The sequence below is a fragment of the Lonchura striata genome, chromosome 3, assembly GCF_050655825.1.
Source record: "Lonchura striata isolate lonStrDom1 chromosome 3, ASM5065582v1, whole genome shotgun sequence".
NCBI classification, from domain to species: Eukaryota; Metazoa; Chordata; class Aves; order Passeriformes; family Estrildidae; genus Lonchura; species Lonchura striata.
The window spans coordinates 66667288-66690433 of record NC_140705.1 but is presented as its reverse complement, the minus strand read 5'-3'; the positions used below and the strand labels follow the sequence as shown (position 1 = coordinate 66690433).

The window sequence follows — 23146 nt, the reverse complement described above, 5'->3', positions numbered from 1 at the left end:
TAGTAATAGACCACAGTACTTAAGCATCAGTTTTAGGGAAAGCATAATTTTTTCTTCATCCACAAAAGAAATTTAACTGTGCATGACAGACCATGTGCAAAATTATTATGTCAATGCACAGTTATGGGTTTGTTTAGGACAGTCACTGCATTTTAAAAGTCTAACAATGGCATGACTGTACCAAATTAATACTACACCTCATTGAGAACAAGACATCTCTATCTTCTGCCTCTAAAGGAAAATCTTAAATTGTGCATCTTTTTATCTGTGCAAAATGAAAAGCGAGAAAAGGTGATAAGAAGAACCGGAAAAATGTAGTGTAATTATTAGTACGTGCCAGTCAACATAGTGTCCATTGGCAGATTCCATTATACACTTAGAATTTCTAAGAGGTATTTCACTACATCACCTGTCAGAAATACTGCCTCTAGATGTCTTTGAATTTATAACCTATAACTTGCATTTCATAAAGATCGTATATCAGAATTCCTGGTTTGGGCTTTTTTTGTAGCAAAACTATATAGATCCATAGATGTGCAATCTCTCCAATGCTTTATTTGCAAAGGTCACTTTATTAATACTGTCAGGTTGCTAATGTTATTCAAGTAGTCTTGGATACTTCATGAGCAGAGTTCCATTTGTCTTCCATGCACTGTCACTTCTCATATGAGGCACAACAAAAATGCAGTTTTGTTGTGTCATCAGGTCAAAGCTGGAAACAGAACCCTGACCCCAGTTCTAGTCTAGATTCTGTTTTACCTAATCCACCCTAGAACCAATGCAGCTATTGTTTTAATAAACTAATTAATTCTTTAGTCAATCCTTTTCTACTGCAAAAAGGGTTTTACCTTTACTTTTACCATTGCATGAAAGGATAGACCAGAACCCTAAAAGTGTATGTGTGTGACTTACTGGAAGTGCATCAAAGTACTAAACGTGTGTTGCTGAGCTCATGAGATTAAAAATGTACTACAAGCAGGAATAGAAGGTCCCCAGTCCTGTACTACAAAAACAGTCTCTGAAACTCCAAAAGGCTTCATAGATCTCTTCTGCAACAGTCCTTGTAACATGTCTGTTATGCACAATTCACATGGGGTAGAAGCATGCATAGGCTGTAAATTTTCAGGTGGCCAACATATGCTTACATGTGCACAAGACAAACCTTAAAACCCAGCCTTGGAACTAATCATTCACAAGTACAAAGTCTGCAGATGTCTAGGACTATCTTCAAAAGTTTATAATATTTAGTTATTTGGAATGCTTCAGCACAGCAGAGCACTGAGTGTCACATGTTAGAGCTGAAGAATCTGAAGCAGAGTAAAGAAACTTTCAAAGTCAGTGCTACTCTCTAAGCTTTTGTAGAAATACAAACCACAAATGTGACTCCCAGTTGTAACTGCACCATTAAAAATGTCTGGTGTTTTGCAGTAAGAACACTGTGGGGTGGAAAAAGAGTGTTTTAAGGCATTCAAGAGACCTATTTCATTTTATGTTCACTGACTTATGTGTTGCTTTCACTCATTTTCACTGTTCTCTGTCTTTTGCTAGTGTACCTTTGAAGTCACAGGCTCTTTCCCATCTTTCCTGACAGAGAGTGAGCAGGAAAGTCTTCTGTCTGTATTAAATACATTTGTTCCAGGAGTCAGATAATGCTGTGGGTTTCATGCCTGTTTTGAACTTTGTAAGCTTATTATTTCCAAGGGCATGGTATAGACTCAGAATGCAGGCTGCTCAAAACCAAACCAAACCAAACCAAAACTTCCCAAAAAACTCTGGCTACCTAGCTTCAGCTTTTTTGTTTTTTGTGTTTCTTTTTACAGTGTTCTCCTGGAATATTTTATTTTCTTACATGTTATTTTTGATATTCTTTAGCCTTAGAGGCAGATAAAAGCTGAGTGATTATTCACTGTATCTATATATAGCTGCAGGGTATATCCACAGAACAAGTGTGAGTGTGGACAGAAGAAAGCTTTCATCTGTTGCCAACCTCTTGGCATTAAAACAAGGCTTTCAAGATAGATCTACACTTGTTGATAATGCAATTTTTTAAGTAAAAAAAACCCAAAATGCACATCCCTAGGGGCAAAAGTTTAAAGCTAGTGCTTCGTCTTGCAGAACTTGTAATCCTACATGTATAATCTAGTCCATATTGGGATGTGAACTTTAAATCCTAAAGCAGGTAAAGTGTTAATGTTGCAAGATTGTCAAAATATTCTGGGCTGAGAGAAGAGCTTGGCTCAGACACAGTTCACTGAAGCAAGCACAAGTGTTTTCAGTGGGGGAAGGGGACCCAAGCAGGCTGTCCTGGGAGGTGATGGTGAGCAGTCAGAGCATTTGTGCTGCATTTGGAAGTTGGCTGCAGCCTATTCTGTGGATGTGTGAGCTCTGGTATACCTGACATGTGTACAAAGAGCTGTACTAGCTGCTGGTGTGATTCATCCCACCTAAATGATGTATTTGAAAGTTAAGCACTTAAGACCAGTAAGATGAATCACCCTCACCCTTATTCAAGTCATCTTATGTGCCAGTCAATAAACATTGACTGGCACATAAGATGACATGAATAATTAACTTTTAGATGCCTAAGTTAGATGAGATTAACTTCATCTTGGCTAGAGAAACTTGTGTGGGACTGTGCCGTGTGCTCAGGAGGCAGACGCATATTGATGCCTCTGTGGCACTTGTTTCCTGAGGAGCAGATTAAAAGAGGTGGTGATATATGCTTGTGCCTGCTGACATCCTGATGTCCTTGCTTGTACAGACACAGTTCATAGGGCAGGCTGAACTCTAAACACTGGCATTATAAAACCGGCAACACCAGTGTTTGCAAGAGTAACATTTTTTAATTCATTTGTCATATAAACTGGGTTCTTTTAAGAAATCACCTTGCATAGTAGTTCATACTCATGCCACAGCTTCTTGTTAGTGTGACAAACATAAAATGAAAGTGTTTAGAAGCTCACTGCCTTGTTGTTATTTTCCAGAGCCTAACATACAAATCAATATATAGTCTACAGGAAATGCAGTTTTTAAAACTATCACTTGGTTATTTCAGCTGCTGTTAGTGACAGAGGGGAGCACGTAAACTTTATAGCAGGGAGCACAATACTGCTCATGGGGTGTTAAAGAAAAGTGAAAAATTGAGCCAGTAGAAAAAAAGAGTGAGCTAATGTAAATGTCAACATGATAGCACCCCTTAAACACTGTTTCATAGAAGGAATTTAATTTTTACAATGCTAAAATTTATTACTTGCTCAGTCCCATACTGGTCAGAGAATTCAGTCAGTCTGAAGTAAAGCATCTCTATCCTGATTCAATTTAAATACAGCTAGGTTTAATGGGATGTTTATAAGGAAGAGATAGAAAAGGATGGGTAAGCTTATCAAAGAAAGCATCTTCAGGGACTGATTTTTTTTTTTTTCCTTTTTAAATGACTGGACTTGACCAAAATCAGAAACAGTCTTTTATGTCCCAATGCCTCTTTAGGGACAACTAAGGCCAGTTTAGATCCACTGTGTGATCTACTTCAGGTTGTTCTGAACCATCATTTTACTTGGGGAGAATTTGCTTTTGCATGAGACCACCAGGAAGAGTGACTGGCAGCCTGGTACAGGCAGGAAAAATGATCTATCACCTTTGCTGATTGTCTTCTTCAGTAGGTATAGGTTATTTGCTATGAGCCATCAAATTACATAGTCAGAATTTTAAAACTTGCATGACATTTCATAAACTTATGGTAGTTATTGAGATAAAGATTGAAAATTATTGATTTTTCAAATGAGGTGCCAATCCTACAATGAACTTGCTGCAGCTGTTCTTTGCACCCATACAGACATATCATTATCTTTGTATCTGAGAATTTCTTATAACTGGGACTAATAAGATTATGTGGTAAGAAGAGAAGAGTTGGCAGAGTCAGCTTCTGAATATACATCAATTATATTGTGTTTCATATCCAGTGCTTTCCACACTATCAGTAAGAGAGACAGTGAAGGAGATGCTTTTCATTCAGTTAATGCTACTAATGCATTAGCCCTACTAATGTAGTGCTACTAATGCAAGGACTTCCTGACTCACCAATTAAATATTGAATTTACCTTTTAGACTTTGCTTATCTTCTAATGCAATTCCTATCTTCTCTGGTTTTTTTTCCAGTCTCCTCAGTCATCACATCTTATTTTTAAATTCTCTTGTACTTTTTTTTTTTTTAACATTGAAGACAAAAGAATCAACGGGTACTGAAAGCAATGACTCTTCATTTGGGGTTTCTTTGTGTTTTCATTATGTTACATAACATGAAGATTCCACATGGGTTTTTGCAAGACAACAAAACATAGATTTCTGTTCGTAACTTCTCTGTTCTGAGGGTGGATGCTAAATACCTTTTATGAACCTTTAACCACTGATATTGACTGGGAAATGAGAATATAACCTGATGTCATACAAACTTAGATAAGAGAGACTGGAAAAATTAATCAACAGGAAGCACTGCATAACAAGAATTCAGTGGAGGCAGTATGTCAAATATACCACAACTCTGACCAAGATATAGTATCTGACCAGCCACTGAGTACCTTGACCTACATAAGAAATATTTTCTTGGAGAATTACTGTTGGAACAGAAAAAATGTATCTTCAAGCTATCCCTCCCTTTTCCAGGCATCATTCTGATTTGCTGCTTTTCTCTGCCAATGTCTTTTCTTTATTCTAATAAAAAGAAATGCTCATTGCAGTAGAACAGAAGTACCCAGAAACTTTTGGGTTCTTCCCCTTGAAATGATAGAATTCCAGGCTCTTGGATTGCTTGTGTTAGGTAGCATATCATGAGACACCATTTTCCCTGAAAAACGATCTATTTCATGCAGAGCTATTTCCATGCATTATTTTTAGTAACTGTTTAATACCAATTAGTTGCTTTCCCTATATGATTAAAAAATGTCATTTAGCTGATATGCTGAGTGTGTGTGAAGACTACTTCCTTTATTTGTTTTGGTTTTTTGAAGAAGTGACTGGAATATTCTTGAAACATGCCTGTTTGATATCAATCCTCTAGATTGCTGTGAGGAAATATAAAATATAATTTCTCCTTTTCAACTACAGAATCTCCTCAGAGCTAAGACTCCTCGCTCAGGAATTCAAGAAAGCCTTATCCAGTAAACCTGGCATCAACCTTGGGAGAAGTAATAGCAAAGATCAATAGCTAAAGAACAATAAAAAGAAATTGATCAGTGTGGTCTACAGAAAAGTGAGTTTAGCAAATAGTCTGAAATTTACCATTTTCCTGTTATGGCATAGCTCAGTAACATGGCATCAATATCCTTTAAATATATTGAAAATATGAAAAATTTGCATAAGAATCACAATTATATTGAAACCTAAAGGAAAGGAGAAGTAGTCCAGGAAAAAGGCCCCTAGTATGAGAATGTACCAACTAAATTAGTGAAGATGTTACAAGAACTGCTGAAAGGAAGCATAAGCCACACAAAGAGGCTTAAATTTTAACACTTTATGCAATTACACTTTGATGCAATTCTCCGTATTTTTGTGTCTGAAGAACAGCACCTGGTGCCTTACTACAAGTTATAATTTAGAACAAAGTTTTGTGCTGTGTGTGGTGATACATGGCTGATATTTATTGATCTGTAACATAAAGGAGGTGAAAGCAGAACTAAAGGTCAGATTTGTTCATGCAATTAATACATGCTCAATGCTCTCCACTCCTTCAGCTCTCTCCCCAAAGAAACATTTGGAAAAGTGTTACTAAAACTCTGGGGGAAAATACCTCTCTGGAGACATTAAAAAACCACCTGGATGCATTACTGTGTCACCTTCTCTTAAGTGACCCTGCCTTGGCAGTGAGGTTGGACTGTTGGATCTTCAGAGATCCCTTCCAACCCTAACTATTCTGTGAAAAAAACATGAAGTCTTTCTGTCACCAGTTGCATGAGATAAAATGAAATAATGTCACATGCTAGGTTACTTAGTGGTTCTGGTTCATGACCTGGACCACTAAGTAGTGAGTAGGACCTACTCAGTGAGTAGAATTCTGTGATGTGATATTTTGACAGCCACAGTTCACTACAATGTTTGCCAGCTTGAGATGCTAAGCCAGGGTCTCCTCTTTTTTATTTTGTAATGTTTGCTATACCTGTCATGAAGCTGCATCTCACATGAACTCATGTGGGAGTTAAAGGAACAAAGCAAGGCTTGGACATGGCTGTAAGAAGAGCTCTCCCTCTTGTCTTCTATTCATAAAGGATGTCTGAAAAGAAGGGTGATAAGGAGGGTTGCCCTGCTCTTGAATTGATTGATTTCAAGAATGCTTTGGAGCAGTTCCAGAATCTAGTTGAAAAAATGATCATCCAGAAGACCAAGGAGAGTTCAGACTTGTATACTAAAGACGATGGTAAGAAATACTAATTCAGATGGTAAAATGTAATTTTCACATGGAGAGAACATATCACATATCACGATAATTTCCTTCAAATTAATGTTCTAACTGTAACTGTTTGATTTTTACAGGAAATAGAGAGATTGCACTGTGAAAGTTATTTTCACATTCTGCTAGGATTTCTGGCCAAATTATAAGGCCATGGTGATCACTCAGAAAATATAATTGGTGGAGTTGCAACATATAGAAGTTAGCATGATGCTAACTGGTTTATGTTTCCATAAAAGCACAAACTCAATAAATTATGTAAATACAGTAACTAATTGTAAATAATGAGGGTAAAATTTTGCTTTTCTCAATGCAAGTGGTTGTTGCTGCTTGAAAGGATAATCCCACACACCGTTCAGGTGCAAAAAAACAAATCACAATTATGGTGAGTAAGGGAAGAAAAAAGGAGTGTGACATTTTTATCTTTTTATCTGTTTCCTGTCATACATTGCAAATTAGGTAGTTTTGAAAAGAGAAAATATTAGGACTGATTTTTTTTTTCTTTTTAAATGCTTTAGTGAATACAATGTGAGAAGCTGGAACTTCCATGGTTTGGTATTGAAGGAAAAATAAAATCATGGGTAGGGTGGATAAGAAAGGAATCTGTAGCTTTCTAGTTTTAAACTGTGTGGACATTGTTCCTCCCATGCAGATGAGAGAGATTATGGAAAGTTCTATACAACCACACGAACACTTTTTGGTTCAGCAGTCAAGGATCAAGATATTCAGGCCTTTTTCAGGAAGGTTATGAGCAACCTTGATGAAAGACCAGAGTGGCTTGAGGTAAGAATATCTTAAGATTTTCTTAAATATGAAAAACTAATTACAATTTTAAATGGTGACAGTATTTATCTGTTAATTGTGTGTTGTTCATGAGTCTGTTTTCATGAGTTTCAAGGCAGAATGAGGCACTTTCTTGTTACTTATCCTAGCTGCCTAAAGCCTAGGTGTGTTCAGGTCTTCAGTGAACTACCTCAGTGATGTGCATTGTCACTCAGTCTTCTTGACAAAATGCAAAATCTCTTATGACGACAGTATGCCATTTGTTCTCTGAGGATAAGTCTATCTTTAGCTAAATATTCAGAAATTCTTCCTCTTTTTCTCCATTCATCTCTTTTCTCTAACTTCTGCTTCCTCGCCTTTCTCTTCCCCTGTTCACAGCATAAATCTGGCCCTTACTTTGAATACAAAACCTTAAAGGTAGGGCAGCATTTTAGTAGTTTTTGAACCAGAGAATTCTGCATATGTTATTCAGTCCTGTAGGTGAATGAGATATTTGTAAACAATTTTTCAGTCTGTAATAGTGGTAAATACCAAACCTTTGTAAAAAGCATGTAAGAATGAGGTAATGTGAAACAGTAGATCCGATTTACCCTCTTTGCATCTGTGTGCACATACCTTAAGGATTTCCTCTGCCAGAATTATAAATGCACTCTGTTTAATATCCCTTCCTGGATATTAAACAAATCTATCCATTTGTAAGTTATTTCTGAATCCACCTAAGAAGGTTATCTCCATAGCACCCAGTTTTTCACATTTTGTGAAAAAGTACTTTGTCAGATTTCTTAAACATTTTTTATTTGCACATGTTTTGAGAAATGAACACTTGCTCTAGAAACGTGTCTTTTCTTGAGGTATTTACCATGGCTAGTGTTTCAGGTAACTGTTCTATAAAAATTACTGATTCTTAGATTGTTAGAGCCAATCCTTATCAAGAGCACCCTTCATCATATATTACTGCAAGACTTTTTTGGTCGTTTCTTACCTGAAGACAGAATTCTGCAGAAGGGACATAACTCCCAGTACACAATAACTTTCCTACGCTAGCATAGGAGGCATTATATTCATGGCAAATCCTTGCAGGACTTAAAGTTTTATGGTAGGGTATTAGCAAGTGACATAAACTATAAATTTGTTAGCGTATTTACATTTTATGTTATTCTGGAACATCATCCTAATATTGGAACCTTGAAGATACCCAAGCATCTGTTCCTTATGTGTTATCAACAATTGCTATAAAGTGATTTCCTGATATCATCCTAAAAGCAGTGTGTTCAGCTGTTTCTGTTTAATAAGGTTCTGTGTGAGAACATTTCTGGTTACTACCTTTCTTAACCATTGTTTTTTCTTACTGTGTCACATTAATCACGTATTTTGCTCATGTCAGCCATTAAAGATTTCCTTCAAGGAGGGCTTGGGGCAAATCTGGAAAATAGCTGACAGTCTGGAGGACTGATTGTCCTTTGTTTAGGCTAGCAGAACAGTAGCAAATTATGTTCAGGCTCATTAGTTTATAAGCGAAATAAGGGAAGCTCTGTATGTTTGCTGGAGTGTGGATCATTTCCTCCAAAACCTTACTGTGTTTGTAATGCAGTCAGACTAGTTACCAAATTACTTAATTACATAAATAATTCAGCTACATAATTACAGAAGTAAGCACAGTACGGGGTGTAGTGAAAGAGGTGAAGCCTCTTTAGTTTCTTTTTGAAATCTGTGCACAATTTCCTTGGGATAAAATTCCCCAGAACCCTTTCTATGAGCATTTTTCAAATTTTACCAAGTGTGAGCTGACTGATGATAGTCTTTTAGTATGGCTTGCCTATAAACTGTCTTGCAAACACGGATGTATGATAGCTAATAATTGTGTATGTGGAAAGGAGGGAGCTGTGAAGTGAAAGATGAAGAGTAATGCTGTGTGAGAGTATTTTTTTTTAAAGACGTGCATCTGAATCTCTCAAAGAATGAAAATGGGAGTTCTATTGTATAACATGGAAAATACTGAACTAGAATAAAATACAACGTTTTGTCTCCCATCCAAAGGGACATTGCTTTTAGAATTCATGAATGGAAGTATATATAATGTCTATAATATGAGAAAGGAGTTTAAAATTCTGTACAGCTAAGTGGGACTAATTTCCTAAAGAAATGACTAAATTACTATTGGGTACAGAGCTTGAGATTTGTAGAACATTTCCACTGAAAATTTCACACCCTGGAGTAGAAATAAGCTGCTTACCTGACTATCCTGTGCAGAAATCTTCATCATGTTCAAATGGAACATTGTCAGACTTAGGGAGATGGCCAATAAAGGATATTTTAAATTGTCTTTATATTACATTTCTTTTCAAACAAATGGAGATCTACATATCTTTATGGAAAAGCTCTTCTGTGTTGGCTAAACCACTATGCTGCATCGAATGTCTTTGTTTATAAATATGGAGTTGTGTGTTTTGTGTGCCTTTTGCTAGTTTTGTTTGGTTTTTTTTCCCTAGTAGAGGTAGGTGGAACTGGAAAATGGAAATTGAATATGGTTATTTAGAAAGCAAAACTGTACTAAAAACTTTAAAAAATAGATGGGCTGTATTCCTAGAAGTCCTGTGTAAGCTGACTTCTTTACAAACATTGAAGAAAGATTGTGCCTGAGTATCAGATCTCAGCAGTCTAAAGTCATATTGACAGCTAATGGTTAAAGGAAATAATACTAAGGTACATACTCAAAGAATATTAAATTATTAAAGTGTGAGATAACTATTTGACTTTATATATATATATCTTCCAGAAGTAGTTTTGCAATAAATTACTTGTTTAGTTCTATTTTTTTTTTTTTAGATTTTTGGCTGTTTCAGAAGAGCAAATGGTGGCGTGTCTTCCGCATCAAAAGAAAGCATGGTTTTGCTTGTATCTGAAAAACAGCAGATTACTCATTCAGGTGACATACTTCACCTTACATCAAAAACTATATTTTTTCTAGTGCTGTGTGCTGCTCTCTTTCTTGAAAGTAGGGTGATAAAATCCCATGTCTGTCTTTGCATCTTCTTCTTTTTCTTCTACTTCTTCTCCTTCTTCTTCTTCTCTGTTCCCAAATACTCGGGTTTTTACTAAACATTGAACATCCCACTGCTGCATTTTCCAATTCTCCATATTCCTAAATTATTTTGAAATTATGATTTTTTTCTGAACTAGACTATTTATTTATGCAGTTACACATTGTCTTTCTGGTTTTTTTTAATGTGGAGGAAGAACTGGCACATCCAAAATTACAATATTAATGATATTTAAAATGCAACATGATTAATTTAACCAAGTATGGGATAATTTATGATATATTGCATCGCTGCCTTGCCTATGACACCAAAATTCTTGTCAGGAAGAGGCACTGTTCTTACTATTATAGTCCTATTTGTTTATGTTCTCCTTACTAATATACTTCTATTTGTTTATGCTTTCCATGTCTGTAAGATGAAGAGTAATATTTTGTCATTGACAGTTGTCAAGAGAAAAGATGTGATCAAGGGTATAGTGAAGGTGCCCCTTCTGCATCTCACAGTAACAGCCTCTCAGAAAGGAGTGCTAACTGTATTTAGAAAACAGGTAATTCTAAATCAAACTCTTTTATTATTCCATTAGCAGTACATAGGGGAACTGATTGGACTGTGATCTAGCATTCAAATTTTCCCATTAAAAAAACTACATATCTTTCTTATCAAAGTTAACTTTTTCTATATTTTTAAGTACAGCAGGAAATATACATTGTTCTTTCCAATTACAAACCTACTAGACAGTCCACACAAGTTGACAGAGATGTCTCATAATAGACATTCTTCATAGAAATTCATTTAATAGAAAATAATCTGTATTTCTGTTTAGAAAAGATTTCCCTAAATAAAAAATATTCTAAAAATATAAAATAAAAAAATTTTAGATATAGAGTGGAAATCAGAGCATTAACTGTTTTCTACAGCTACTGAAAATATCTAGAAGGGACAGAGACAGTTGTTTGCAAATAAGATTTATTCAGTACAGCAACATCTAGAAGCTTGAAAGTCATGAGTTTTACAACAGTCTGCATGAAACTGGCTCACAGTTAGTTCCCTCATCAGTAAAACATAAGGAGATCTGTACCATTTTAAATAGGAATTCAGGATTAAAATGCTGTTAAACTAAAGTTTGTACATTAATTTCCCAGTTTATTATATTACTATTTAGTGGTATGCATCTATAGAGGCTATGAGATAGAATGTGTCATACAGAAACCCAGGCTATCACACATCTATGCTTATTGGTACTTTACATTTGTAAAATTTTAATGTAACCAGTTCCTTAAAATTTATTTCAGGCAATGCAATAAAACTTTAAAGCAGCACTAATGTTTTCTAGGGGTTTTAGCTAATTAGTGCATAATGCTTATGACAGGAGCATTTAAACCAAGAAAGGACTCCTGTGGATGATTAAGGAACAAAGCAGTACTGCAGTTTTGATAAACACTGAAATAATTTATTTGAAAGCCTGTCCTCCAGAACATTATCCCTCTTTTGTACCTATGAAAAATAATTTCCCCAAGTATAAGATTAAAAACAGCTCTCCTCCCTACCCTCTGCCTGCCCCTGCTGCCTTCTCATAGGCTGGACTGATGTTATCTGACATCAGTGACTGTAATGTATATTATTTTACACCCAGCTGCTTAACACAGTGAATTAAGGACTTCAACTCTCACTTATAAAACTATGTGCTGAAAATGACTAAGTCATTGTGATAGCCCCAAGATGTGCCAAGAGAGGATTGGACTGGATATTAGGAATAATTTCTTTATCCAAAGAGTTGTCAACCACTGGAACTGCCTAGGGAAGTGGTTGAGTCACCAACCCTGGAGGTATTCAGAAAATGTGTAGAAGTGGCTATTGGGGACACGATCTAGCGGTAGACTTGGCAGTGTTAGTTTTACAGTTGGACTTGATCATCATAAAGATCTTTTCCAGCCTTAATTATTATATGGTTCCATGGTTCCATTTGAGGGCTAAACATTGCTTTCTTTAATGAATGTGGGCTTAATATGACTCAACACCTGTATACAGCTTTATACCATCAGCTACTTCCAGGTTACTCCAGAATATGACACTTACTCAGGTTGCTCAGGTTCTCAGATGGATACTGCCTTGACCTGCACATAAGACCTGTAGGAGTAGGCAGCCTCAATACACATTTTAGTTACTGTAGATAAAGCCAAGTCTGATACAGTGCATAGATATCCATCTCTTGGCTAACAATGCTCTTAAACTCTGCTCAAAGACTGTCCGTTATGACACCTGGCATCTCACTTCTGTGGGAAGAAAGAATTGCTCCTAGCTTCTTGGTTTATGAAATGTGGAATTGCTGGGATGGATATGAGGTGCCATTGAATAATTCCTGATGAGGGGCAGGGACAGGGGCAAGAGGAGGTGAAAAATCGTCTGTGGGTGTTTCAGAAGGGAAAAGGTTGAAACTGCTTTTGAAAACTTAGTAGTTTTGTTAAAAGACATAGAAGATAACCCTGTCTCTGCTGGACGATGGTGACACTTTAAACACTTCAGGTTTTCATCCACATGTTACACTGTCTCCCAGTAGTTACCTTTGGTGAAAGGTGCTGTACCAATGTGGTTATTCCTGTTTGCAGCCTGAAGTGCTGCCTCTGCCAGGGATTTTGCTGGCACTGGTTGACGTGGCATTGGGCCAGTGTTAACTTGGGTTTCTATATGATAAATCCTATTTCTTACAGGAGCTGATGCTGTTTTAGCTCTCAAAAACCATTAAAAGCACAATTTCATCAGACCAGCTGATCTGTACTCTTATATGTTGTAAAAGTGAGGAGTTTTTACTTATTTTCCTTGCTTCAACATCTCAATGTAGAAACTTCAAACCAAACCAGAAACTATGAAACAATTGTGGGGGAAAGAGAAGTTTTAAATTCTTCACAATATAAAGGGCAACAGACCACAGGCAGGTTAAGGATCTTTCTCAGATCTTAACCAACAGCTCTTTCAGTTAGCAGTTATTGTTCTGATCTGCCTGTGAAGAGATGACTCTGTTTAGACTTTTAATTTAAGAACTACCTTGTTATTATGACAATATCTTTCTTGATTTTTTCAGATGAAGGTTCTGACAACCATCAATATTGAAGTAAGTTATTTTTTTTCTCCTTCCTGTTAAATAATTTGAAGTAAAAATTTGCATGTACGAGATTGAAAAAAGTAGAAACTGAGCATTATTCTAATGTCAATTCTAACTTTGAGACTTCTGCATGATTTTTCATAGGGTGCTGTAGGTCAAATGGTTTCAATTTATTCCTTAAAGTTGTTGAAACAATTGAGTAACTTGATTTCTTTCCTCTGATAAATGAAACCTCAGATAAATGCTTCTTTTTCTGCCAAACTATTCTTTACCCATTACCTTGCCAGAACTTTTTTTTTCTAAAATCCAGAACTTCAATTGTCACTGTAAAATTTTAGTGAGTAAAATTTTATTTTTGTTAATTAAAAACAGTTCTACACTTTCCTAGATAGATGACTGGCTACACAGTGTATACATTAAAACCTTGTGTTTACACTGGGAGTATCACTGTAGATTTTCGGTAATGAGCTTCTTTCAGATGACCTGTAGACAAGAGACATCAGTCTTAGCAAAGTGATGTGACCCCTCATCCTAAAAGTCAATTTGGGTAACTTGTGCCAGGAGGCAGTGCCTTTTGTTGGTTCTCTCTTACATATTGTGGGAGTTCTAAAATGCAACAGAAGTACTCCACATCAGAGATCGACTACTCCAACTCAGAAAACAGGGCTTCAGTTGTGTTTTATGTATTGCAAGGGCTGATCTGACCAGTGGAATCAGTGCAGAGAGGTAACCCTGAGAAATATTCTTGAGACCAACTGACTTTTGGAAACTTTGACTAGAATTTGAGCTTCTACAGAAGTGCTACAGGAGTGAATTTTAGTCATTCCAACCTTGCTTGTAGGAACTTTCCCCAGCTCAAATATGCAAAGGTAGGATCTTCCCCAGAGATGCCAAGGGAAAGACGATGGAAGAAGCTGGAGTGCTAGCCTGATGCTGCAGTGGGCTGCTGGGTCCCTTTCCTTTCTGAACACTATGATTCCTCAATGAATGTGAAGGGCTTCTTGCTGTGAAAGTACAACAATATTTGGCAGCTGTAGCAGTATTAGGCACCATTGGAGGACATCTTTACCATAAAATGTGTGAAGGAAGAGGGGAAAGATAAAAGCTCTTGAGTGACAGGATGGAATAAGAAAATAATGAAAAGGTTGATCTGGTGCAGCTGCTTAGTTTGTCTGTCAAGTATAGCAGCACTAACAAGAGAAATTCTTATAACCTTTCCTCTGAAGCTGAAATCTGTTACTTTGCATCATCACAAGCCAACACAACTAATTACTGACAGCTACAAGTGTAAAATCTTCTTTTTCAAGCCATTTAGTAATTGTTATCTGACGCTATTATAAGAACCTCAAAAAGCCACTGTTAACAAACACTTCCGTAAGAATTGCCAAACAATCCACAAGGCCTCTGCAGAACTGCCATTTTCCACATGCTTATTGTAGTAAAGGGCAATATCTATATAATAGGAAGTATATTTGAACAATAGCTTAACATAGGCACATGTATATATTTCTAAATAGTTGATCTACCTTTTGGGATAATTAAAATTATTTAATAAAGTCACTTATTTTCATAAACATTCATTTCAGTTTTGTTTTTATAACTGAAATTTTGGACTGCCTTTAAATTTCTTTTGTTTCAAACCAAATTGTATTCAGGTAAAAGCTTAATCTGCTTTACTATGGATGTTTTAGCTTAAGCTTTCTCTGCTCAAGAGTGCTTTTCCAGAGTGTCATTACAGTTTGACTAACACTAGATGTTTATTGTGTTTTTTCCTGTGCAACATTTGTGCCTCTCAGGTGAGTAATTGATAACAGAGGTACCTCTGTAAATTCATGTATGAGCTATTCCTGGAGTTAGAACTCTCAGTGGAACTAGACCTAGCATGTGCTAGTGAAGAGTACATGTGATTTCTGTGCAAATGGTTTAAAATATGTACTTACATGATAGAAAAGTTGATAAATTTGCAGAGAAAATCCTTCTTTAGCTACTTGTTTTATTTTCATCAGGATACTGCTTGGATCACGGGATGTGATTTCCTGCCTAATCTGAACTATGTCGTGGCTGTAACTGAAAGCACAATCATTCTCTGGGACTATAAATCAAAAGAGAGCAAGGTACTATGTTGGATCAGACAAATGCCAAAATGAAACCTGAAAGTTGATCAGTCTATGTTTCCAATATACTTTCACATCCCTTTGGTCTAACAGGATGAAGGCTTTTCACTTTTGTTGTTGTAGGAACTCAGTGAAACAGTGGAATTCACACTAAAGGAGTATACTCTACATGCAAAATGGGATTATTAAAATACATTAAAAGTTTGGAAGAAAAATAAATTTTTACACTATGATGCAAACAAACCTCCAAAGAATTTCTTTTCCATGTGTATCTAGTGCATATGTGTGCACCTGTGCACCTAAAATGTGTGCATGGGCATACATATATCTCAGAATCTGTTAAGAATCAAGGAACAGGTTTTACAAGGAATATAACACAGATTCTTTTTGAGGTAACTTCCTGATTTAAAGAAAATATTTCTTCACATCCTATGTTTTGTTTGGGACTTTTTAAGATAAAAAACATTTTGATGTTAATAATGTATGTCCAAATTGTTAATGTTTTCTTTGATGTCTTATGCATTTTTGCTGACCCATATCTTAGTTTTTTCTTCCTGTTCCTGGAACTTCCCTTGGAAATTTCAAGTTATCTAAGATGATGAAGAGAAGCCAAGTAATTATTTTTTGGATAAGATTTTTTAGGATTTTTTTTACAATATTAAAAGGTTGCTTCCCAAGGTCAGACAGGTAGATTTAAATCTTTTTGCCAATCCAATTCAGTTTCTTGAAGGAGGGCTCAAATATTTACTCTACACCTATTATTCTCCAAATTCCCTCCACTTATTACATCACTGAGATATGCAGGTGTCCTGTTGATGAATAGGTGCAGCTCTCTTTCAAGACCACAGAAATAATATATGGACAGTCCTATTACATCTACAATGTTTCTGTGCTACGCAGACAGCCTTGATGCAGTTAATTCCTATGGCATGTGAACAGTTCCCAGTTTAGGTTGGCAAGGATGCTTTAATCAAATAACAGATGGAGTCAGGCAGTACAATCAATAAATAGTGTAATGCAGATGACCCTGAATCCCATTTCTGGGCCTTCTAGCAAAATACCGCAGTGTCTTGCAACTGTATTCATTCCCACTATCTCTGTGCTTCAAAAATTGAAACACCTGCCTGAATTGGTACACTTGACACTCCCAGGCTGTTTTATTAATTAGGACACTGGTATAGATAATCCCTGTGTGTTACTCCTAAATTTTGTTGTTTGAATTATTCTTTAATTTAGTTATTACCAATTTTCCTGTAGAGAGCATCTTATTTTTGAGCAGGAAACCATGTACACTCTTAGCAAGTACACCATCCCACATAGTATGCAGAGATCCTTCCTAGAATTTGCAATTAATACTTCTTCACAGAAATTCAAAAAGCTACCTATGAAACAAAGTCTTGCTGAAACCTCTAGGATTTGCTTTTAACTCCACTTCATGATGGTCTTCCATGAGTTTCTGATACCAGGAAACATTTAACACAGGGGAAGCTTGGAAAAACAAGGGCAAAATTTGAATGCTGATGTAACTAGATAAGCATGATAGATTCAATTTAAGGATCCTCATGCAATATCTGATAATCTCTCTACCATATTCTACAGAGTGATGGCTTTGTCATCAAACCAATGAAAAATTGTCTGCTCTGTGTTTGTACGGTGACTGTGGCAGATAACCTGGCTAAGGATACCATCTTAATGGGAGATGATAAGGGTTATGTTTATCTGCTTACTATCACCAGTGATGACTTCATAATGAAACAATCTAAAGCTGAAAAAGAAGCACAATTTAAAGTCTTGGACTCCGAATCTTTTGACATGTAAGTTGCTTGTGATAAAATATTTTCAGTCTTGTATTATGTTTTGTTTCTAATTTGGGTTTTGTTTGCCCTAAGTGGAGGATTAGCTTCTGTTTCTAAATTAAGCCCATCTAACCAAAGAAAATAATTTTTCAAAGTGCAGTATGATTTGCTTCTTGTTGCATGAAGGAAATGCCATAATTTTCAGTAGAAGATTTTACAAGAGGTCTTACAACTGAGAGGATGCAGAATACAATTCAAGGGGAGAATTCACAATTGCTGCTTTGCAGTTTGACAAAGGAAGAGCTTTATTGTGCCCAATGAGATGGAAGCATGATTGTGAATAGAAAAGAGCATGGTTCAACCCTGACTTTCTCTCTGCTTGCATTTGAGCTGGAAAAGTTGTTCTGTATCTGCCCTGGATATTAAATAGGTTTTGTATATAATCTCACTGATAAAATCCCTGTCCACCTAGGGACACATCACAGTAGTTGCTATTGTAGCCTAATAAAATCTCCATTTTTATCCCTAGTCCTAAACGCAAGCTACATGATGACTGGGTTGGGAAGATTAAGTATTTTTCTGACCTAAAACGTTTTGGATCCTGCTCCACAGACAGTACTAATTCATTTGTTTTGGATGACATAAAGCGACTAGAGGACCATTTGTAAGTATCTGACATCTTCTAGAAAAAAATAGATCTTCTGATTTATAACTCTGCTGGAGATCAGTGCCTCATAAGACGTGCTCTTGTTATATTGAATCTGACTTTTCTATTAGCATTTCTAATAAAAACAAAAATACAATTGTTTAAATGCTTGGATATTTTTGTATACTACTTTTTGATGTAGGAGAGAACTGTTCATACACGTTGAATACTCCGAACCCTTAAAATACGTTATGTTGACAATGTTGTCTCCTCCAATTTCTCCTCAGCAAGCAATTTTAGTTAGAAAATTGATTGGTTTGTTGCAGATATATCATGTAGCCATTCATTTAAAATTTATACATTCAAAAATAAACTCAACTAAATTTCATTTACAATTTTATTTTCACAAGTTTGAGTTATAGAAGTTTAAACCAAGAACACAATTTATTCTAAGGGTGTGAAGTGGTTTTCCAATGCAGCAGAAAAGCGGTTATGGCCTCCTTATTTGTGCCAAGTCCTTATTCATATGGCTTATCAGTGCTATTAGGTGATTTAACTGATTTAACCAAGACTGATTAGTCTGTGAATTTAGAAAACTTCATAGCACAATAGATAGATGAAATTACCTTTAGACAACTGAAAAATTACACAGCTGTTAAAATGAAATTAATAGTCCTAAAAATACCTATAGATCAAATCACTTGGAAATGTCCATTTAATAAATACCTAGTTTAAAAATACGATTTACTGGTTCTAACAAAAGAAATTTCCCCAGTTAACTTTGTAGCAAGGAATTGTTTTTGTACTCAAAGAAGGATGCAATGCATCTTCTCTTTTATGGGACTTAAGTTTGTTTGTCAATAATGACTGAAGAACAGCTACAATATTTTCTTGTAAAGTATCCATAAAAGAGAGGTATGGATATGATCACAAGGTGCTTCTGTTACAAGGCCATGGCTTGAGCAGGACTTCACAGTGACAGAATCCCTTATTCCCATTGATCTTGGAATAGTGTCAAGATATATCAGTATCAATAGTATCAAGTCCATTAAAAAGCTAATGAACAATTATATAGAAGTATAAAAGGTAAAAATCCTTAGAAAATCTGTTAGTCATACATTTAAATCAATTAATTGTTATTTTGTCCTGTCAAGAGAAATAAGACTTCTCTGTTAGAGTTCTGGAAAGAAATCTTTTCTCCCTCTAAATAATAGGAAGCAAACAGCCTTTTATTTACACCTGCCTAGAAATAACAAGCTCTTTCATTAATTCCTCAAAGTTTCCAGAGTCTCAGATTTACTGCCACCCCTATTTATGGTTTTCAATATTAATGGCTACTTTATCCCAGAGTAGATGAACTAATACTTGTTTGAATCTCAAAAGAAAAAATTAAAAGTATTCACATTTGGCTCTGTACAGCTTATTTACACTGGCAGTCATTGATTGTTTCCTGGGAGTGACAAGTGTTAATCCTGATATTGCTACATCCAAAAGCAATAAAATATTCACTCATTAGCAGCAATGGATGAAACTGGGAGAGATAAGCATAAGATTTAGAAGGGCCACTGAGTCAATTTCAGTCTGTGTTGGCTGTTTGAATTCTCATGCTTTAGCAGTGAATGCAGTAGAATAACTGTTGAGTTTCAGATACTTGTGATCTCTTCATGTTGACATACAATACAAAATAGGTCATATAAGGCCTATTCATTGTACAGTACATTATAGAGAAGCAACAGTAAAAAGTAACTGCCCTTACTTAATGTACCATTGAGATCACAGCAGACCTTCATGTCTGAAACAAGCAAGCACAGTTTCTTTGGTAGTTTTCCTCAGTGATAAACTGCTTTAAGCACATAAGCTTATGTGCAGCTTACTTTGGCAAGAGCTACCATTTTAGGAGTCTGTTTGGAGTTTGCCTGTTAAAAGATTCACGTGTGCAGATCAGATATTTATTTCTTTAATGGAAAGTGCACTCTGTTCCTGTTTCGTTGATGCCAGTATCACTCTAAGTCTCTGTTATAAATCAATTTGCTTTTAACATGAGGTTGCATACATTATGCAAACAGCTATTCTGTATACTGCAGAAAAATAATGACTGTAGACTGTATTTTCTGAATATTTCTCACATGATTATTTTATTAATTATTGCAGACCTGTAAAGGAATTTTCTGTCCCTAAAGGAGTAAATGCCTTTACATACTGTGGAAAGGCAAAAGTCATTGTCACTGGAGGTAAGTACTGGGTTTTTTCCAAGAGATTGTTCTTAGAAAAAAATTGTGAATTTTTTATTTGAGTTAAATAATATCAAATAAAGCTGAGTTGACATCTTAAGAATTTCAATAATTGCTGTCTTCCGCCAACAATTAGAGTAAACAGAGGCTTTGCTTTTAATTTCTCTCAGCCCTTGTCTAAAGAGATATACTTCCTGACAGGAATCTGTCAAGGGCTCCATCTGGGTTTGATTCAAGTATCATTTATATAATAAATGAGAAGAAACAGTATGTTCAACTACTGTAAGGTATCTTTCCAAGTCACTGTGGCCTTGACCAGGTTATACACATTATTCCTTGCAGTATCAGCAGAGCTTCCACCCTATTACTCTCCCACCATCCTTTCATATCTTAAGCAGTCACATTGGCTCATCTTATTAATTTCCATTGGTCTCTGGTCATATTTCCCCAAAGTGTTACTGTTGGTTCTTTCTCCCAAAGCAGACTGCAGAAAGGGCACTCTTACATCCACTTTTCCCCTGTTAGCCAATAATTTTATGGGCCTGTCTTCTGCAGTGATCATGTTTGATGCTGCAGAAAAGCACTGGAGTATGGCAGCAACCTTGTTTATATATTGTCTGATAGGCTGGTGGCCTTGAGTGACATTGATGCTGCTTTTCTTCAAGTCTTTATTGCTTAAAACTTTGTTAAAAATTGCAATAGGAAACATAAGAATTCTTACATCTATATACAAAAGTAGTACTAAAAAATGGCCAAGAGTCTGCTGTCCAGCCTTGATAATATACATGGCAGTCTAATATACATGGCAGTATATGGGACATAATGCAATTCATGTTGAATTGTAACAGTTTACCAATAGGAAGACTGTGAAAAATACCAAAATAAATATCAGGCAGTTCTATTGATTTTCTAGACAAAAGATTTAAAGGAAAAGCTGTAGAAGAGTTATTAGTAAATTCTGAAGTTTAACTTTGGAGGAGATGCTGCTTACACTGATTACCTTGTCACAAAAAAAAAGTAGTCTGGTGAAATTTATTGATGACACAAAGTAGGGAGGTCCTATTTAACAAAATGTGGTCACTATTTCCTACAGGTACAACAGGAGGATTTTGCTGTAGTAATAAAACCAGGGTAAAGTGTCTGAATAGGAAAGAATGTCACAGGAACTAAAAAACGTTTATTTTACACACTGAAAATTCTTATTCCAGAAATAGCAGAAGAGAAAAATCTGGATAAATTTTCTAAGAAAATTCTATTAGCTGTGGTAGGCCAGACCAAATGTCTTCCTAACTCACTCAGCCCACTTTGTCAGTGACCAGCAGTAAACACTTGTGGCACAGAAAAGAAATAGGATAATCATGAAGCATGACTTGCCCAGGTGCATGTGCTGGTTCTGTCTTGCTGATATGAACCACATTTGAGAAAGATTAGTTCAATATAGAAAAGTATGTAGAATATAGAAAAAGGGTGGGTAAAGGGACCCATAACAATCATCAGGTCCAACTCTTAAGTGAATGGCCCATAAAGTGATTGAACTCACAGTCTTGGTGTTTGTAGCAGCAGGATCTAACCAACTAACCTAAGCTCTAACTGCACCATTGTGCAGAGATTTTAAAAGTATATTTTCTATAACCTAGAAAAATTACAATTAACAAGGAGTGCCACTTGTGATGTCTATTTGAGCAAAAATTAGAGCAGTGATATTCAGGAAGAGTCTTCTGAATAGTGGCAGTTGCAGAAAAATATTCTCTGCTTTAAATGGAGCTTGGATTTTTGAAAAAGTTAGATTGCATACTTGTTTGTGATGGTTGGAGAATAGACTTAAAATGCAGGAGCTCCTATCCCATCTAAACAGATCCCTAATCAGGATATTTTAGAAGCGGATGAATTTTCTCAACACTGAATTCTAATTTGTTTTGACTTTGACTGCACAGAAGTACTGAAAGTACTTGAGTTGGAATTCTGTCTTGCTTGTTACCCACCATCCTTCATCTTGGAGCATCCTCCTGCCTCTCGCCTTCATTCCCAAAGCTTAGCCCTGCTGCTCTCCTTGAATATGAAAGGAAATTATTCCTGAGCTGTATTACTAAGAATCCCAGAGCACAGTGGGAATGCCTGTCCAAAGACAGGGTGGGGTCATCTCTTTCAATTTCACTATGAAGTTAGATCAGTCAGGGCCTACTGTGAACATACACCCAGAATTTAGAATAATGCTAGAGGTCTTGAGAGACCCCTCTACTAAAGCCTTAAAAAACCGAGCTTTAGAATTCTGCTCTGTTAATGGAATACACTGCTCACAATGGCACAGCATACCATCAGGCTGGAGCACACCGTGTTTGCCTCTTAAAAGTCATCTCATTTTTGACTAATTGAGGAACACGCATTGATGCTCCAATTAATGACAGATTTAAACTAGTTAAAATGAACATAAGCTAGTCCTGTTAATTAGGGAGCCTGCAATTTTACCTGTTATATAACCTAAAAATGAGAGACCATAACAGGTAAATAATTCAGGAATCATAATATACAGATTTCTTGGTGACATGTTCAAACATTTATAAAAGCTATGTTTATTTGTCTCATTTGGCAATTAACATAAAAGAAAAATCCAGCCTTTGACTGCAGGCTAGCTTCTAAAGTACTCACCAGGGGTAAATCTGCTAAAAATTTTAGTAAGCCCCAGCTTAATGTTTTTTAGGCAGTTTATAGCACAAATGGAATGTTACACACTGTGATGAATTATCATTGTGACTATTTAAAAAGTAATATTTTAAGACAATCTTCCATAATTTACTTGTATTTGATTATGCTCATGAGTTTGTCAGTACTGTGACACAACCTAATTTTGTCTTGTAGATATTTGAAATTTATAAAAATGAATTAGAGAAAAACAAACCTGGTACTGAGTTTGCTTTTCATGCTTAAGGCTAGATTTCAAACAGTAAAATTATAAAAGCCTCATAGCGGCCTAAATTATGGAGCCCAAAGAAGTTTAA

General features: G+C 35.9%; 1 protein-coding gene across 16 annotated transcripts in view; it reads left to right on the top strand.

Moving 5' to 3' along the window:
• The window catches only part of WDR64 (WD repeat domain 64), a 66882-nt gene that overhangs the window by 1788 nt on the left and 41948 nt on the right, over positions 1 to 23146 (top strand). For 12 of the 16 annotated variants that reach the window (XM_085575396.1, XM_085575395.1, XM_085575397.1 and 9 more), the window contains 10 exons: positions 5101 to 5245; positions 6258 to 6406; positions 7092 to 7222; positions 10049 to 10148; positions 10707 to 10810; positions 13343 to 13372; positions 15370 to 15477; positions 17077 to 17291; positions 17803 to 17937; positions 20071 to 20150. In XM_085575396.1, coding sequence (XP_085431522.1) covers positions 6259 to 6406; positions 7092 to 7222; positions 10049 to 10148; positions 10707 to 10810; positions 13343 to 13372; positions 15370 to 15477; positions 17077 to 17291; positions 17803 to 17937; positions 20071 to 20150 — 1051 coding nt within the window. In that variant the 5' untranslated portion in view covers positions 5101 to 5245; position 6258. Of the gene's footprint in view, positions 1 to 5100; positions 5246 to 6257; positions 6407 to 7091; positions 7223 to 10048; positions 10149 to 10706; positions 10811 to 13342; positions 13373 to 15369; positions 15478 to 17076; positions 17292 to 17802; positions 17938 to 20070; positions 20151 to 23146 lie in introns of those variants that run through there. The other 4 variants (XM_085575402.1, XM_085575401.1, XM_085575400.1 and 1 more) reach the window with 2 other exon arrangements.